The sequence below is a fragment of the Dendrobium catenatum genome, unplaced genomic scaffold (genome assembly GCF_001605985.2).
Source record: "Dendrobium catenatum unplaced genomic scaffold, ASM160598v2 fragScaff_scaffold_412, whole genome shotgun sequence".
Lineage (NCBI taxonomy): Eukaryota > Viridiplantae > Streptophyta > Magnoliopsida > Asparagales > Orchidaceae > Dendrobium > Dendrobium catenatum.
The window spans coordinates 1,216,815-1,237,041 of record NW_021318874.1 but is presented as its reverse complement, the minus strand read 5'-3'; the positions used below and the strand labels follow the sequence as shown (position 1 = coordinate 1,237,041).

Sequence of the window (20,227 nt, the reverse complement as noted above, 5' to 3'; positions counted from 1 at the left end):
AAGCATTCTAATCATTGCTCATTAATTAGACATCTATATAATTTGATATGCATAAGGTTATCTGATCTTTGGTTAAACCAAGTATAATAAATTCCCCAACTTCTTAAAATCCCATAGATTATAATTGGGAATAGGATTTTCGTCAGCTTTCTCTTGAGTGTAACGACAATAGTTGAAATCCCCCATAACCAAGATTGACTGAACATTGGGGCATGGGATCCTAATATCAATTTAGATGATAGCTTCTATGCTTAAACATTCGTTATAGGGTATTTTGTATGTTAGAATTTATGAGGTAATACAGTAGGTCAAACAACCTTGAAAATTCTTCAACCTTAGCCTTAATAACCTTAGTCTTTCTATTTATCTAAGTAAACTAGTTGAATTTAGAGATTCCCGCAGAAGAATGTGAAAACTTTTTTGATCAACTAAGGCCTTGCTTGGGACGGCTTTTTAACCAGTAAAAACTGTCCCAAATAAAATTTAAATTATGATGATTTTATAGGGAGGATAAAGCTATAAATTATGTTCTTCCAAATATTTGCTAGTGTTAGCTTTCATGATTTTAGCCAGCATTCAGCCTCTATCCATCTGTTAAAGCAGTTGAAAAAAAAATTGACAAGGACAAGCTTATGCTGTTTGATGGCAGGAAAATGTCCCATGATCTTGGTGGGTTTCTTATTGGGCTAAGGACCAGAAACTTCATAGGGAAAAGGGTTTTTTTTACTGAGGGTACATGAATGAGATTAAAGTACAGATGATAATTATTACACTTTTACATGCATATTATTTCATCATGGGCCAGTAGAATCTTTATCTCATGATCTCGAGGTCAAGTACTTTTCTTCAAAGGTATTCTCCATGTATTTCTAAATGGACCTCACATAATGCATAATTATCCTCTAATGGTAGAGACATTTATGATATCATCCAATAACATCTCACTTGTATAGTTAAACTTCCAATAATAACAAAATTTGCAGTTTATCATCTGAGGTGAATGATAGCAAAATTTTTTGTGATCTCAGTTGAAACAGTATATAGTCATTTTTAGGCTTCATTTGGGATAACTTTTTTGCTGCTTTTTAAAACGACTTTCTAGTGCAAAAAATTTTAATTCACAATATTTTTGCACTAAAAAATTGTTTTAAAAAGCAGTAAAAAAATTGTCCCAAATGAAATCTTATTGTGAGATCACAAGGTGTATTATAAAAGAACAAGAGTCTAAGCATGTGTATTATTTGGAGAAGTAATCCCCATCTTTATGTAATAAGCCTTCTCCGCATCTGCTAATCGAGCTTGGAAGATTCCCCACTCTTGTCGGCACCGCTTCCTTACCTGCCACCACATATTCATAAAGATTGATTTTTTTTTTTTTTTTAATAAAAGAGGTGATGATTTTAGATGAACAAAGCTGCAAGTAAAAGAACTGAAAGACAATGGATTTGCAGTTGCATACCCCAACCCATGGAGCGTTGCCATTTTCTGCCATTCCCTGATGAACACAGTAAATATAACTGAAACAGAAAGCTCAATTTATCCTTATAGAATGTCTACATAATGCATACAGTTCACTTACCTGATTACCAAGCGAAGGAACAACTTGATGTACAATCCATTGCGAATCTACAACTCCAATTTTCTCATGTGCAGGCTGGTTTAAGGTAATTTAGATATGAATAACGTGAATACGTTAATTCAATGTATTTAGGTCTTCTCCAATTGAACTCCAAATGCATGGATGACATCGCTCGCTCGCTCTAGCCGAACGGCAAAACTTTCACTATTTGGTTGTGGGTGAACAGTGCGACATCAATATTGGCGTTGCACTGTTCACCAACGCTATTTTTTTTCTCTACCGAATTTGCGGAAGAAACGTGCGAAAGAGGAGAAAAACGGTTACCGCGCAAAATGGAGTTCGATTGGAGATGAATCACATCATTTTTTAGTTTCACTGTATTTTGAAGTGAAAAATGGGATTTTCAGTTGGAGATGCCCTTAGCAAGCACATATATAAGAAATAATAGGTACCTCCACACATTTTCTGAGAGCAAGGTCAAGACCCCATCCATGAACCAGATCATTCTATGTCATCAAAAGTACAGCAGTCAAAAACTGAGTAATTGCTTGAGCAATTTGAACAATTGCTCAAATAAGCTATATCATCTCACCTGAATCATATGCCACACGCATCTCCATGCATCTCGTGAGAATACAGGTGCCATTATCTCAACAAATCTGAAATAAAGTTGAGAAATAAGAAAATTTAGAGATGGAAAATGAATTCAAATGATTTGCATGAATGCCCGATTAATGTATAAAATAAGGGAGATTTACATATATACCACATAATACTATTCTATTTACATATTTAACGCCTGAAATTTTAATATTACATACATACCACCCATTGTTCATTTTCATATCAAATATGAGTGATAGAATTAAAATATATGAGTGGTAAGAAAAAAATATAAGTGGTATATTTGATATTAAAAAAATGTACGTCGGTATGAATGTAATATTAAAGTTTTGGGCATTAGATATGTAAATAAGATATTATAAAGGGGTATGCATGCAAATTTTCCATAAAAAGGAACATATAAACCATACGCAGCACATGGAGGGAGGTGGGGATCAGTGCACCAACCAGGCCTTTCCTCTGTTTCCCTGTTTAAGGGCAAATATCACAAAAATGTTCTAGTGATGAAGATGTAGAATTTTATGAAATGAAAGCAAATCCAGGTAGAAAAGTGAAGACCATTGTGCTTAATTTAGGTTTTGTTTGGGACGACTTTTTTACTGCTTCTTAAAGCGGCTTTTTAGTATAAAAATTTTAATTTTTGTATTAGAAAACCGATTTCAGAAGCAGTAAAAAAGCCATCCCAAACGAAACCTTAATTAAATACTCACTTGTGAACTTCTCGATCACTCATCCTTCTGGTCATTTGCCATGCTAACCCACTGTTTGGATCCAAACCAGGTTGCGAAATTTCCAAGCCGTATTTCCTCACCAGCTTGATGTACCTAGAAAACAAACATATAAATTTTTCCCAACTCACTAAGGCTTCATTTGGAACGGCTTTTTTACTGCTTCTTGAAGCAGTTTTCTAGTACAAAAAATTTAATTTTTATACTAAAAAGCTACTTCAAAAAGCAAGAAAAAAACTGTCTCAAACGAAGCCTAATTGGAAATCATTTACGTGCATAAATGGTCTAAACTTACTCCTCAGCATCAAAATGCTCTACTCCTAGATCTTCATCCCAGATAAAAATGTATTCATACGGGGCAACTATGTCAGGGTGCAAAAAGCGTTTAGCAAACCACCTTTATTGAGATTAACATAGTTAGAAACATAGTAGATATAACAAAAGTAGAATTACAACTTTATGTTTGCAACTCACCATTTAGTTTGCCTCTGTGCACTTACATGAATTGCCCGTTTTGACCACTCAAATTCATCCCATTCGCTAGTCCGTCCGTCATAATGAAACAATACTATGGTGAAATTTTCAGAGAACTGCAATAGTTAAATATCATGAACAATTAGCAGAATAGGGGGAAAATACCAAGCAAAAAACAAGATTTAAATTCTGTGGGGAGTCCGTAGGGCGTCCGTAGACCAATAAAAATGTGTCACATCAACCCATTGCCCGGTGCCCAGCTCGGTACCGTGGGTACCCAGCGCTTAACCGGACGGTTCTCTCGTCCGGTGTCCGTACAGAATAATAGCTCCAAAAACAATACCTGATTCTATGTATAAATTAATATAAATTCAAGAGAAAGTCCAATGCTTGATTTGTATATTTAGGCCTCATTTGGGACGCCTTTCTTTCTGCTTCTTAAAGCAGCTTTCTAGTAAAAAAATAAAATTTTTGTACTTGAAAGTCGCTTTACGAAGTAGTACGAAAGCCGCGTCCCAAACGAAGCCTTAGTTAAGTAGTTCAAAAGGTAAATATGCTACCCGAAACAAGAAAAATGCTACAGATCACATACGTTGTAACAACATAGAAATTTGATGATTGTGAACGGTTGGCTAAGATTGATCAAGTCTAAAATTAATATTACATTTCCAATAGGAAACTTGAGAGTTGTTAATAAGCCGGCTAGAAAATTAGTGGACATAATGAGTAGAATAATAAATATTTGGCTGAGAAGAAAGATCAGGTTTTACCAATTGCATAAAGTGCTAAGCAAGTTAATTTTAATAACCTTTTTCACTGCGGTATCAATATTCTTCATCTGATCATGACCGACTGTAAATGCTACCAGGTACTTCTGCTGTATTTGTAGATCCTGCAAAAGTAATTAAGCAAATTTTATATTGCAAGAGAAAGAGAATATCATAACTAAAAGGTTATAACATTCAATAAGATTACAATATATCTATAAAAAGGTGAAGACTGCTCAATTTGATGATTATATAATCAATAATGACCACCTAACTTATATGTTATGCAGATACAAAATTTAGAAAAAGCATTCGACACAGCATACCTCACTTGGATCACCCCACAATCGACGTAGATACAAATCCGATTCCGGTCTGAGAATCCCAGGTGCTAGTCTTTCTGCCCCTTTAGGATTTGAAGGAATATAAATCTATAAAAAATCATGAGTTTTTTTCGAAGATATCACCATTCAGTAATAAAAAATAAGGAAAATAGATACAACTCTCTAGTTAGTTTTATTAGGACAAACTGGTAAGATCGAATAAATTAGTGCAAACTGTGGATCAAACCATCAAGGTTACATGTACCTCACTAAAAAATTCTAAAAAAGAATGCACCAGAAAAGTGTATTAAAATGTTAATTGGAAAAGAAATATATGATGCCTCAATGCTTAACTTCCAAAATCAGTTAGAAAATCTAAGCTGCATTGATAATTTGCGAATCAATGCATTTTGATGAATTGCATTTCCACTTTCAAGACAAACCATCCGTGCACACACCATTTGCATAAAATTGGCCCAAACTAAGGCCTTTAATACGAGAAATTATTCCGTACGGAATTCGGAAGGGAAGAAAAGTCCGGACAGTGTGTGTACAAAAAGTTGATATACACTGCGTACAAATTTGTACACATACATTCATATGCCCGGACGGTTCTTCCCATCCGGACTCCGCACCGAATAATTTCTCCTTTTACACAAGGCTTTGTTGCTTTATAAAAAATAATTTGCTGCTACTCAAATGGAGATGGATGAGTTGCTCCAGAAGTTATCCATTATCATGAATCTCCAAAGGGAGTGCACATGAGGGGCAGAAATTTCCAATATATGTTTCCCATAAAATCAATACCATAGATGGTGTATTTCCAAAAAAAAAAACAATGTATAAACCATTAATTACTAAACCAAAGTTAAAACTTAAAATTATAGTGCTTTCATCAACTGCTTCAAAATACCTTAAATTATAACCAATTTGACTACTGTTTTGCAAATGCACAATAAATGGGAAAAACCCATCTCTTTGTTTACCAGATGTATGCAAACTATGAAACAACAAAGAAATTTAAATCTTAAAAGATTTAGGTCTTGTTTCACATCATTTATTGTTTATAATATATATTTTTAAAATTTGTACAAAATATATTTGGTTAGTTTTTGTAAGTGCTTTAATTTTTGTTTTTAATTATAAAAAATAAAATTTGAAAATATTTAGGGCTTATTTGGCATCACATTTTATTTCAACCTTTTTTATTTTAAAAAAATTGGATAAAATATATTTGGTTATTGTTTTTGTAATTTCTTTAATTTTTTTGTTGTTTATAAATATAAAATAATTTATTTTTAAAAAACACCATATTTTTTTATTGTTATTTCATTATTTCTAAAACATAAAATTCTGGCCACCAAACCTAGCGCATCACACTAGACAGCTCACAACTATTGTCGATCAACATGATGCGCGCCGCTAGCCTACACAACACTAGCTACTTGCCTTCCTCATGCTTGTCATTGGCTTAACTCGTGCCGAAGCTAAAGATGCCTCCATTTGACCCACAAAAATCTATTGTCAATATTAAATAAAAAATAGCATATATTAAAGATGAAAAATAGTTTTCATTTCCTATCAAAACAACAAAATGAAAATAAAAAATTACCCCAAAAGGCACTTTAAAAAAATTGAAGTCTGAAACTTTAGATTTCTAAATTATTCAACAGTCCTACATATTCAATGATGCCATATATATTTTTTCTTATTCAATAATCTAACAGGAAACCTGCAGCAGAATCACCTTATCTCCATTCAAACAAATGATTATAACTAAAAATACAAACTTGGAACCGCTTAATGAATGCTCATCCAGTATGGTGAGACCTAACCCAAGTCGAAATGTTGAAATATAATAAAGAAACCAAAGATAAATCCAATTGCAACAAAAAAATGAAGAAAACGCATAGCAACCTAGTATCAGCTTCCTCATTTTTCTTCATGGAAGCCCTTCTTTCCAGTAATAGGAAGTAAAAGGAAAACAAATCAAGAAAGGATAGCTCACCAAATCTTTAGGCAGGTGGCTCACTGTAAATTCACACACGTCTAATGACAAAAAAATGAATTGTTTGAGGAAGAAAATACCTTTGCAGTGCCATTTGAATTCAACAATGAATTGTTTTTAGTTATAGATGTCCCAGCACGGTTCAGCAAGGCAAGGGTTGTGATGCCGGAATTGTTGTCTTCAATGTAAGAAATAATGCCAGAAGGAAACTGAAGCTGGCAATCCAAAATATAGCATCAATGTCATCACGCAGTATGAAAGAAGCAATAACTAATAATCAAAATAAGAAAATTCTGACCATTGCCTTAGTTATGCTCTCTGTGGGGAATGATATTCCAATAAAAAAGCCAAGCATAACTCCGATTACAGCGCTTATTATGAGTCTCATATTGGGAATCACAGAGTTTATTATGAGTCTCATACTCTCTTTTGATTTCTAAAGTAAACTACAGCATTAAAGAATCCCTTCAGTACCTCGAAACTTGCATTTCCATAAAAGAAGATAAAATGCTATAATATATCCAACGATCTAACAGTTTAGAACATTTATAGCATATAAACCGGGGTCCAAGTGTTCCAAACTTTTTCATGGCTTTCCAACTTTTAATTCAAAAAGGCCTAGGAATGCTTCCACTATAGAGCTGTTTGACATTGTTCAGGAAGTTCAGAGTCAATGATTTTCAGCAAAAAGATACGACCATCATGAACATTAATGCACCAAAACACCTAAAATGGACCTGAAAAAAAGAATAAGCTTGTTAATTTGAGTCAACTTCGATAAGAACCAAAATTCATCCGGTGAACCGGAACGATTGATGAAATGCAATGCCAAGAAGATAAACATTCAATCTCAAAAATCCATTATCATTACCATATTCTCTTACCCGGCGATTAAATTTGGAAATGGCTCAATTCCTTCATGTAATTTAAATATCCATTAACAAATAAATCTTAAATAGAGATATAGGTATCATTTTTTTTTCCCACATCAATCAATTCAATATTCCAAAGTTTTCAGTTCAATTTCTATATAATTTTGAATTGTGATCAAGTATTATATAACCAGTCTAAGCCATCTTTAACATAAAATAAAATTCAAGCTTTCTAATCAATATTTTTCCTTGTAGCACCATGGTATTTTTGCATGGAAATTTCTATGGGATAATCGACTGCTTTCAATGAATGCTTCACCTCTTTCAATCAAATTCTCCAACATTCCTTTATTCCTTTTAACAAATTAGCCAAAAGGATACTTGATATTCATTTAGTAATATCTACACCATTTGATACATCCTTGTGTTTAGAGTAAGATAACATCTGAAGCCAAAAAATTTTCCATGAACTAAGAGTCAGCAAGCATGCAAGTAATGACTACAACTGCTAAATAGCAAAACAAAGATTGAGGAAAAAAAAAAAACTTTGGATGTTCACTTAACAATCCCACATGTCATTCTAGCAAAAGCATTCCAAAACTTATTTAAAGTTTAAAAATACTCAACGATGTCTGGTCAATTATTAGGCTTCTAATGTTATACAAAAATTTCAAAACTTTCAAGGTTAATCTTCTAACTAAACTTAATTCAGTAGACTAGTTTCATCCGGACGTGAAAGTCTCGACTTCATTTTGTACATTTGTTTACTTATTTGTAATAAATTCATTCCATTACACCATACAAATCTAGCCATCCGCCAATACAGTTACAAGTTTCCAAATGCAAAAATCCAACTTTACAGAAACATCGAAGTATAATTTCTTTAAGGCTAATCGTTTCATCAAACCCCCCAAAATTCTCAAAAACAGATTCCAATCATATTATCACAAATGAACAATTGATCCTATCAAACCCCAAGGATTGAAAACATCTAAAAAAAAAACAGACCGCAGATTGTGTGTGTGTGTGTGAAGGAGAGAGAGAGAGAGAGAGAGAGAGAGAGAGAGAGAGAGAGAGAGAGGACGAACGTATCTGTGGAGCTGTTATACCTATTTGTCCAGTACAAAATGCGGAGAAGATGAAGGTTTGCGATTAAGCACCCCGAGCTCAAAAGAAGAAAAAAAATAAGCAAAGGAGAAACCTTTCATCAATTTCAACTTCCATTATCTTAGTTTTCTTCCGATTTATGGAATTCCACTTATCTCTCCTCGAATTGCCCTAGTTCGAATTCGAAACCGATATTTGGCCGAACGCAGAGCGACTTCGGCGAGAAATTATTATGCGCGGAGTCCGGAAGTCAGAACGTCCGGATTCTGCAAATAAACACGAAACGTAGCTCGGTCAATCGTTTAAAAAAAAAAAGAGAAGCTTAATAATAAACGCCAGATAGTGGATAAGCATTACTTGTATTTTATTTTTTTTTAATTAAAAAGATGTCAACTAAAATATAAATATTCAAAAATTTTTTTTTTTGATTCATTAAATTTAAGGGAGATTTACATACATACCACTTAATACTATGCTATTTACATATTTAACATCTAAAACTTTAATATTACATACATGCCACCCATAATATTTTTTCATACCAAATATGAGTGGTAGAAATGAAATATATGAGTGGTAGGAAAGAAATGTAAGTGGTATATTTGATATTAAAATAATATAGGATGGTATTCATGTAATATTAAAGTTTTAGGTGTTAGATATGTAAATAAGATGTTATAAAGTGGTATGTATGTAAATTTCCCTAAATTGAAAGTATCTCTTTGACATGACACAAAAAATTCGTCTTGATCTAGCATGAATATTGATGCAAATATGACATTGAAGTTTTAAAAATAGAAATTGGGACCATCAAGACTCCAATTTTAGCAAGCTTATAGTCAAATTAAACATCTCGAAAAGACAAACTCAACTACACTAAAATCAATCCAATCCGAGCCCAAATGGGCCCAAATCAAGGATCCAAAGCATACTTTGGAAGGTTTAACACATTATTGGATGACCAAATAATCATCTAATATGTCATGCTTATAGTCAAATCGACCGGCTCAATGAGAAAACTCCAACGAGTCCAAGATCGCTTAATTATGACATCATTAAGGCACATACATGGTTGATAAATGCTCTATGATTAAGGGAATATTTATTAGTCATTTGATGAACCAACATGCCTTTGATCTTCTCCATATTTACAATCCATGCCACTCCCAAAAAATTATAAATAGACCCTCCTTCACATGAGGGGAGGAAGAAGAAAGAAGAAAAATTGGAAGCTCTCTTGCCACAGACTGCTATCGATTTTCATCCCGATCACTGTCCGTTGTTGTACTTCCGCTCTTTTGTTGGCTGCCGTCGGATTTCTTTCAGACCACTGACCTTCATAGGACTTTTCCCTTTCATTCTTCCCCACCACCGACCGTCATCAAATTTTTGTCTGTTCGTTGGTTGTTCACGGATTTCTTCCAAACTGCCGACTGTTGCGGGGCTTTCGTCGGTTCATTGGCCGTTGCTTGATCTTTTACTAACCACCGACCATCGTCGGACTTCCGCTCATTCGTTGGCCGCTGTCTGATCTCTTCCCAACTAACGATCGTTGCCAGACTTCTTCCATTTCGTTGGACATCACTGGAACTCCAACAATCATCAGACATCTGTTAAACATTCTCCTAATTGTTTCCACCTAATTTCCAATATATGTCATTCATTCGAGCTCAAGAATACCCATCCGAAGTTTGGCAAGATCTTCAGCATAGTGTATTCATATTGTCCCTGAGTTAAGAGATGGTTCGACTATTGACTATTGTAATATGCTTAAATATTAGAGGAATAAGTTCAACTGGATAATGTCTCGTGATTTTTCTCCTTTTTAGAAATTTTCACATAAAAATTATGATGTTTCTTTATCATTTCGTTTACCGATTTGTTAGTTGATTTTTTGTGCGTCTCTAAGCCTTAAATCTTTCCACTCTATCGCCGTGAATTTCTCAGCCTGCAATAATTTGGTGCCGTATGCGGGAAACATTTCCAATGTATCTCTTTAATGTCGATAATCAATCCCTCAATCAAGAACAATAAAATGTTGGTGATCAAGCCCCCCTAGGCCTCACCTTAGAGGATCATATGCGTAGGAGGGAGGAACTTCAAAGTTAAATCGTTCAATTATTAGAGGAAGTTGGACAACATAGGGTACCATCACAATATGATGGAGTTTTTCCTCCATAATATCAACAACAATTTGGAGACAACGTAAATCAAGAAGCACCACCATCCCCATAGGCTTATCAAGGTTTCTCTAATATAATTGGTTCAATACATCCTCATCACGTTGTTCTGGCAACCCATAATCCTCCACCTATTGTGAAAAAATTAAATCAACATTATCTTATTAATACCCATTTTAATGGTATAAGAGATATGCTATGAAGCATTATTCAAGAAGAATTCCCTTTGAAGGAATGGAATCAATTTACTCATCCGTATAACTTCCAAGAGTCCTCACCCTTAAAAAATGAAATTCTCTCACATCCTATTCCAGTAGGATTCAAGCTACCTATAATTGAACCACATGATGGCTCATATGATCCTGAGAATCATATTAATTATTTTAGGACCATCATGCATATTTTTCAAGCTTGTAATGCACTTCTTTGCCAGGTCTTTCCTATTACTCTCAAGGCTCAAGCTCGTACTTGGTTTTACTCGCTATCAAGAAAGACTATCCACAACTTCACCCATAATGCTAGATTTTTTGTTAACTAATTCATCGTCAATTGAAGAATTTTTAAAGATTCTTCTCATCTTTATGGGATTTTCAAAAATGAGGGAGAAACACTAAAGAAATATTTCAAAAGATTTTCTTCTAAAGCATGCCAAATTTCAGGAGTAGATCCTGAATTATTTAGTGGTGTTTTTTTTTTGGAGGCCTTTGACCTGAGTCGTTTTACTCATAATTGATGAGAGAAATTGTTCACTCATACGCTGATTTGATTCATCAAGAGGAAGCTCAAATAACTACAGATGAGGCCATCAGTTCTCATTGAAAGCAATTTGAACAGTTATCTTTCAAACAAAAAATTTATCAAGAATTTGATCAGCCTACACAACAAAGAAAGTAGGTGAAGTCAAAAAATGACTATCACCAAATTCATCCAAGATCACTTGACTAAACTCCTTTAAATACATCAAGGGCTAATATTCTGATGGATATTCAAAATTCTTAACATCTCAATTAGCAAAAGCCCCTAAGAAATCCCATAAGTGGAGATTTGTCTCAATACTATAATTTCCATCATTCAAAGGGACATTCAACTGAAAAATGTTTTCAATTAAAGAATGAGATTGAACATCTGATTTGTCAAGGGCATTTATGTCATTATTTACAAAAGCAACTTGCATGATATCAGCCTTAAGATAGAGGAGATTAGAAGAACAATGGCAAAGAAATCGTCAGCATTATTGACTACGAGTACTCTCATGTTAAAACTAAAAGGATCAAATCTTTTTTGAATTATGTATATTTCAAATTTTTATTTAAATTATCAATAAAGTTTTATATAAATAATATTATATATAAACCTTAGGAGATAGCCTCAAAGGGAAGCTAGTGATAGATAAGATCCTCACTTGAAAGATCACATGAGGGCAGGTGGTAGACAAGGTCTCCACTCAAAACCTCAAGAAGGTCTGCCCATGAGGTACCTCAAACGGAAGCTAGTAATGGACAATGTCCTCATTAGAAAGACACCATGAGTGCAAGTAGCTGACATGGTCACCACTCATTCAAAGACTTTAGAACGCTAAAAGCATCAAAAGACACAAATATATCAAAGGCTAAAAGCTATTTAAAGAATAAAATTCTATAATCTACTTGTTTTAACTTTGGGAAGCCTAGTGTTGAGATACTAACTTTTGGTCTAATCATTAGCTTAAGCATTTGTGAACAGTTCTTACCTATTGCAAACAATAGCACATGCTAATTAATGCTAATAGTCTGATTGAGATCAATATATATATATATATATATATATATATATATATATATATTCAAATCAAATTGAGCATGAAACCTCACAAATATTTTATTTTATTTTATTTATTGTTTGCTATTAATGTTTGATGCCATTTGTGATGTTAAAGATGCGGTATAAGCATAAATCCAATGCAAAGGGAAACATTTTTATTATATATGTCAACCTTTCTCTCAACACATTACTGGTGCAAGTGTTGAGGAGTATGCCATTTTTCTTTAGCAAATATTGGATATATAATTAAACTATAGTTGTAAGAGTCCAAAAATCCATATACTTTTTAGGAAGTGGTCGCCAAGTCGGAAATCCTTCTCTCTTACATGTAAATTGTAATACTTTGTCATTCTTCTTTCACTTCTTTTTACCTTAATACGGTCTCATTCGTCGTCCGCAACCCTTCTTATTGATTGTCCGTTTTAGCGACGACTAGGAGGCTTTGTTAGTTCGTATGGACAAACAAGAAGTTTAGATGTTTAAAAAAGTTAAAAAGAACATATCAAGGTTCTCATTGGTTTAACGATATTTAAATGATAATAATATAAGTATACTCATATTATTTTCCTTGAGACAAGTTAAAAAAATTATAATGAGAACTAGGATTGACTTTCACACTTATAACTTGGAATTTTTCAATAGCTAATCTCATTAAGTTCCCCATAGCAAAATCTAGTTAAGTCGCCAACATATCAGACGTTACTTGACCCTCAATATTGAGCTATTGAACTTGCCAAATGGACCAATTAATAAAGTCAAGTCTACATCAACGCTATCGTTTGAAGAACTTGAAAACTCACTAAATTATTCCTCAGCTTACAAGAAGTTTTCATTAGAAGGCAATGTTAATCGCCATTAATTTGGAACTCACTTAAAGCTCCTAACTAGTTATCAACTGTCAAACTTGCTACAAAGAGTTCAATTACATAGCTTGCTACAAGAGTTCACTTATGGATTAATTATTCTGTGCGGAGGCCGAACGCCGTTCAGAGACTAATCAGAATGCGCCACGTCACCCTATGCTCGGTATAGCTCGGTATGATGTGGCACATTCCGGTTGGTTTTCGGACGACGTTCAACGTCCGGTCTCAGCACAAAATAATTTTTTTCAATTATGTGCTTTCTTTGTTATCATATTATGTAGCTAATTATGCAATGTTGGCCTTGATCCTAATAAGTAGGGAGTCACTTGCTGAGGATGAGCATCATGCTATCTCTAAACTTGTGCCAAAATTCTATCGTATCAGTCTTATTAAATCTCTCTAGGATTTTCTTCAAAATCTATTTCTAATTTGTCTTTATAGCACAATTTGATTTGGCCTTCTCAATCAAAGGGATTCCATCGAGCTTTTTGATGACCAATTCTTTCATATAATTATTGAGACATAACTTCTCTCTTATCCCTTCTGCCCTTTGGTATTAATCCAATATCTCTTAAGTAAGATTTTGACATATTTTCCAAACAATATTGAATCCAATATCCTCTGAAGTGCAGTAACTGTGGACAATATCAAAGACAAAATAAAATCATGAAATATCGCAACGACAAAAATAAATCTTGTGCAACAAGTGACCCATTGATTACATGACTTTTGAACAATTATAGGACATGGGTGAATGTCTCATGTGGATGATCTAAGGGATCTTTGAATGCTCCTTGCAAGTTGATTATCTTATTTACTCTCCTCAACAGCACAAATTTGTTGTCTCTCTTTGGCATCACCATCGGCAAAGCCCAAGACTCTTTTAAATGACGAACCGTACTTTCTGAGGATAGCACAATGAAAATTCCTCTTTAGTGTCAACCAACAATGCATCAGACAACTTATGTGTTAAATTCAGATAATTGGAGAGGGAGAAAGCTTAATTTTATTGCACAAATTTGTCCCTAATTATAGATATATACAAGATATCTTAATAAAAAAACAAATAATTATAGAATGACGCATAAATTTTCTAATATAATCATTCCTAAATTAGCCACCTAAATATGAAAGGATATCAACGTGATCCAGGTGAGCCTCCCACAAATTCTCATCCTAGCCGTGGGATCAAAATGCCAAGGGATGACTAGGATTTAATAAGTAAGCCTCCCACATGTTCCCATCTTAGTCGTTATTTAAAAATGTCGAGGGATGGCTAGAATATAGATCCGTCATTCCCAACTTGATAATTACTCCTAGAAAGATTGAGTTATCAAGTCCCTTGGTAAGAATATCTGCAAGCTGATCTTTTGATGAGACATGGACGATACATATAAGACCACTATCCAATTTTTCCTTTATGAAATGTTTGTCCATTTTTATATGTTTGGTTACATCACACTCAATTAGATTGTGAACTATGCAGGTTGTTGATTTGTTTTTACAGTGTAGCTTCATGGTACTTCCCGCTTGATCCTTAGGTATTCTAGAATTATCTTGATCCATAGTAGCTCACATATTCCTAAGGTCATAGCTCTGTATTCTACATTTGCACTAGACATTGCCACCACTTTTTTTTTTTTTTTTTTTACTTCTCCATATAACAAGGTTTTCTTTTAGGAAAGTGTAGTATCATGAGGTAGATTGTCAATCTACTGGTGATCATGCGTAATTGACATTAGTATATGCCTTTAGGATTATTCCACAATCTCTTCGAATATAATCTCTTTACCTGGGTTCCCCTTACGGTAGTGCAGTATTATGTTTATAGCTTGCATGTGAGTTTGTTTTGGATTTTGTATGAACTGGCTGACCATGCTTATAATAAAATCTATTTTGGTCTGGTGTGGGAAAGGTAGATCAATTTTCTCACAAGTCTCTGGTAAGCTCCTTTATCTACATTTGGATCTTTTTTAGCTTCCCCCAATTTGAGATTTAGTTTCACTAGTATTGGTGCCAATTTATGAGCTAGTCTACATGTTTCTTTAAGAATATCATTAATATATTTTTGTTGTGAAATTAAGATTCTTTTGCTATAGTGGGTCACTTCAATTCCAACAAATTATTTAATCAACCACCTAAATATGGAAGGAGATGAGTGTGATCCAAGTCAGCCTACCATGGATTCCCATCCTAGCCGTATTTTTTTAACCCAAAATGCCTCCATGTTAATCAAGAAAAGGATACAAGTACAAAACAGACATAGGGCTCACTAATGCTCCCAAGAGCAGTAATACAGGAGGAAAGAGAACCCTAATGAGCCGAAAAATCAAACCACATAACAAAGTGAAAATCAAAGTACAAAAGAAGCATGTGTGAAGATCCAGACTTAGGAGGCTACGCACACCCACCCTCTATTAGAGGCTGCAAACCGAAAAAGCCAAGCAAGGGCCGTCTATTAGAGGCTGCAAACCAAGAGCGATAGGCCCCAACTCCCAAACTGCAAAAGGACCACCAAGGTTGCCAACAAGCTAGGTCCAAGAGGTAGCACACCAAAGCCTCATCATCATTGCCTGAATCCATATGGAAATTCATTTCTTCTTTGATTTATGTTTTTTCTTCTTACTTTTTTTAAGAGGAAAACCAACGTCAGCAATTTGAAGAATACTCAGATCAAAATTGTCCCTGGAGTCTAAAGAATTCTCATCAAATTCTTCTCTAGCAGTTGAGGAAAATTCATCATTCAACCAATCATTTTCCTCACATTACAAGTTAGGTGAGCTAGTAAGGCATCATTAGAAAGAACTAAAATGGGAACATCAACCATTCCCAAATTTCACACCATATGATCATCACCCTTAAGAATAGAAGCATTAGCACCCTCACAACAATTAAGAATCAAAATCCCACCCGCAGATGGAACACATTCATGGTCTCCAGAATCCAGAGAAGCATCATCATCAGAAAACTCAATTTCACCATCACTAACATCAACATTAGAGTCATGGGATACGATAGGACTAGTTACCAAATTAAGTAAACAAGGATTAGGCTCACCAGCCTCAACAACATCCTTATTAAAACCACAGGAAGGAACATCAGCAACATCAACCTCGTCCACAAAATTACCATGGAGGTACTACCGGCACAACAATAGACAACAACACCTCAATTTCATTTACAGCTTAGTTAGGAGGATCACATCAACCGACGCAGCCAAAGCAACAATCAGATCCACTGGAGCAACGAGAGACCCACCATTAGAAATGCCCAAGGGAGGAACAACTGCCCCAGCTGCCTCCACCCCATTACCCGCCAAATTAAGGACCTCATTAAAAGACTTAACAGGACCCAACGGGCTAGAAGAAACAACAACAACATTTCCATCACTAACAGCATTTTCCATAACACCAATTTCATTCCTAACAAGGTTAAGAGCATTCACAGAAATAGCATGAATGGGGAAAGAGGATAGGGTTCGACACTCCCCCCTCACATACCCAATACCTTTACAGAGATCACAAAAGGGAGGGAAAGCCTCCATTTGAACAATTTAGATGTATCCCAACTTATCAGGACCGAGCCACACTTTATCCGAATAATTTTTAATGTTGTCTAGTTCAACCAAGACACACACTAGAGAGGGCCGAGAACAAATGGAGGTAGCATTATCAACTTTTAACGGACGACCAAACAAAGAACCGAACGCATGAAGGATTCAGGGAGAATGAGGCTGTAAATTGGGAAAAGAAATTCAAATGGGAATAATAGGGGATTCAACACCGATATCAAGGGAATTAGACCATTTGGTAACTTTCATGTAGCAATTATAAACAAGGTAAGAATGGTGGCAGAAATCCTATTATAATCTAGGCCACTCATCAATTTAATTAGCACGTGAGAGGAGTCAAGCAAGGTTACAAAGAAATCAGTGGATTGCTTAAGGTTGAAAAAAACCTACGGATGGTATCCAAGCTAGGATGACGGGAAGGACAAAATAAAGTAAGGCAAACTAGAAGGGTACCGCCAACGAAATAATCTCCTCCTCTGAAATCCACACGGCAGGTAAACCATGATAGGTAGTCGTTTTGATAACCAAAAAACAAACATCCGATGCAGAACCAATTAAAGCATCCAAGAAAGAGCGCAACTTCTTGGATCCATAAAAAAAACCAGGATCCAAGAACCGATTCGCCGCCATTCATGCCACGAAGGGCCAAAAGGGATGAAGCAGAAAACAAACGAAAAGGCACCAAAAAAAAAATCAAAATGAATGAAAGAAAAACTTCCCTAAAGCTAGAGGGGTGGCAACGGCGAGGCGTTGCCGGAGAGAAACCGCCGGGAGAAGCCCAGGAGGAGCGGGGCGGGAAGCCCTAGCTCCGGATGTGGAGAATTCTTAACTTTGGACGCTGAGAGTTAACAAAAAATAAAATCAATTAGACTAGTTTCCCATCCTAGCCGTGCGATCAAAATGCCAATAGACAACATGGATTTAACATTATGCTTTCTCAATTTAAATCGTGGAGGCTCAAGCCTCACCTAAGTTCAAAATACTAGTGCTAGATTCTTATAGAAGAAAGTTAGATTAAAATGAGCATGTTTGCTAGCTTCAAGCCAACAAGTATCTACCTACACACCATTATCAATGAGAAAAAGTGTGTGCTTTCCTTCACCACCATCAAAAAGGTGCCACTACAATGACTCTCATCTACGATGCATCATCTCCTTCTCTGATTTCTAGCAATAATATCAAATACTTTGTTAACACTTTGAAGTTGTTGAAGAACTTTCAAATTTTGTTAAGCATGAGTTAGGAGCCTAATAAGTTTCTCCATCACATTGCACTTCTAGTAGGAAATGTTAGATGTTTAAGAAATAGATCTTATTGTCACTCATTCACCTAGGGTCGTCGGGAAGCTCTATTCCATTATGCTTTTTGACTTATGGTAGTCAAAAAGAGAAAAAAAAAATCAAAATGGCCTATTGATTCTTTATGAAATATCAAAATATTTGTCAATTATATTAAAAGATCATTTTGATCCCTTATACAGTTGGAGGTCATTTTGATCATTCATAAAAAAAATTAAATGATCATCTTGATCCTTTTTCCATAATAAAAAATATTGGTTAAGCCAATAATCAAGTTAATGTCGAGAAATACATTAAGGTGACTTCAGCTTCGACCTCCAGGCAGTATCCCTCTGAATTCACATAGGACACATGGAGACACCCCCATAGTCACCGAAGTAAGCTCTGCAGCATCATTGAAGTTAATGCCCCAAGAAACATAAAAGGAACATTTTGACCTACGACGACTCAAAAGTAGGGGTGTCAATTCGGGTTGACAGGTTGAGTTCGGGTCGAACCTGAGCTGACTCGGATCTAAATGGGTCAACCCGAATCCGACCCGTTTTATCAAATTGGTCGGAAATTTCAACCATGACCCAATCCGCTCGGGTTGCTAGGTTGACCCGACCCGACCTGGATTTCGCAGATTTGGCTGAACCGCTGAAGCAGCACTAGTTTGCGGGATCGCGAGCGCGCCTGCGAGTGGCAGCAACAAAGTCCAAGTCGCGAGCGCGCCTGCGGAGCGGAGCTGGTGCGGGTTGGACGTGGGATCCGCCGAGTGCGGAGCAGCACAGGCTCCGCCGAGTCCAAGTCGCTGTGCGGGCTCGCCAGCCTGGATGCGTGCGACGACGCGACCTGACGCGGACGCAACTTCACCACCTGATGCGGACGCGACCTGACGGGACGCGACCTAAGCAACGGGTTTGCGAAACGGGTCAATTCGGGTTGACCCGCGGGTTGTCAGGTCAACTAGAACCCGACCCATTTTCCAAACGGGTCAGAAATCCGAACCCGGATTTGACCCGTTTCACAAACGGGTTAACCCAAACCCGGATTTTTTCGGGTCAAATTTCAGGTTGGGTCAAAAGTTGACACCCCTACTCAAAAGGAAGAGGTTATCACAGCTTTTGAGGTACCCAACATACGCTCTGCTTTGAGTTTCACAGTGGAGATCGTATACGACATCCTTGCGGGTGTAAGCAGGAAAGAACAACAATTCACTTCAAAAATTTTTATGAATACTTCACAAATTATTGTGGCTTTCTTTTTCAATGTTGTTCATTACTTCTTTATTATCTATAAATTACTCGACCGTATTAAACGCCTTGCCATCATCACTTAGATTCCTAAGTGCTTACATATTAATAGTTTGAATGACTATAAGCCTATCTACCTCTGCAATTCTCACAACAAAGTGATAGCCATGCTTATTGCCAGAAGAATTAAGAGTCTTCTCCTCCGGCTGATTAACAAAACTCAATATGTTTTTATTCTTAGGACAAGTATAGCTGATAATATGGCCGTTGCTAATGAACTTCTAAATGATATTAATTCTTCTAATTCACCCAAGTAAAAAAGACTTTGTTTGTTGCTTACGGGGTTCCCTTCTACCCTTCTACTTTTGTGAACTGAATTTTTTTCAATCTACATCGTTGTTATCATAAATGGAGAGCTTAGACTATTTTCAATCAACATCCAGACTTTGATAAGGATGTCTCTTTGTGATGGATATTTTCCCTAGAATAATGGAAGCTATAGTTATGTGAAAGACATTGCCCAGCTAAGTTTAATAGTTTGGTGCATTGAATCCAACTACAAGTGTAATAGTCCATATTTTGACTTTGTCAAATTTTTTCTTGAGACACTATAACTCCAAATTGCAAATCATCTTTGTCATAGTATTTTGATTATGATATTTTATTTGAACGAATTTTTTCGTAATTTTTGGGCACCGGTAAAAATCCTTAAGAAATTAATACATGTCAGTACAAGTAAGGATTTTGGGACCGTCAGGTGTCTGTTTTGTAAACTGATTTAACTGATATTTTCTAAAT

The 20,227-nt window shown here is 35.5% G+C and overlaps 1 protein-coding gene across 7 annotated transcripts; it reads right to left on the bottom strand.

The window, feature by feature from the left end:
- Positions 1–885: 885 nt before the first annotated feature.
- On the bottom strand, positions 886–8,840 carry LOC110114779. 7 transcript variants are annotated; one of them, XM_028694176.1, is made up of 15 exons: positions 8,485–8,836; positions 7,065–7,240; positions 6,802–6,949; positions 6,584–6,718; positions 4,499–4,603; positions 4,214–4,297; positions 3,406–3,521; positions 3,227–3,328; positions 2,914–3,027; positions 2,614–2,670; positions 2,172–2,238; positions 2,032–2,085; positions 1,580–1,654; positions 1,460–1,495; positions 886–1,338 (listed from the first exon to the last, which is right to left on the bottom strand). In XM_028694176.1, the coding sequence occupies exons 3-15, from the start codon at positions 6,922–6,924 to the stop codon at positions 1,225–1,227; spliced, it is 1,182 nt and encodes a 393-aa protein (XP_028550009.1). In that variant the 5' UTR covers positions 6,925–6,949; positions 7,065–7,240; positions 8,485–8,836; the 3' UTR covers positions 886–1,224. The 7 variants fall into 7 exon arrangements, with proteins under 7 accessions (XP_028550009.1, XP_020703433.1, XP_020703432.1 ...); XM_020847774.2 differs by having other exon boundaries at positions 6,584–6,712; positions 6,802–7,240; positions 8,485–8,840; XM_020847773.2 differs by having other exon boundaries at positions 6,808–7,240; positions 8,485–8,840.
- Positions 8,841–20,227: the final 11,387 nt, after the last annotated feature.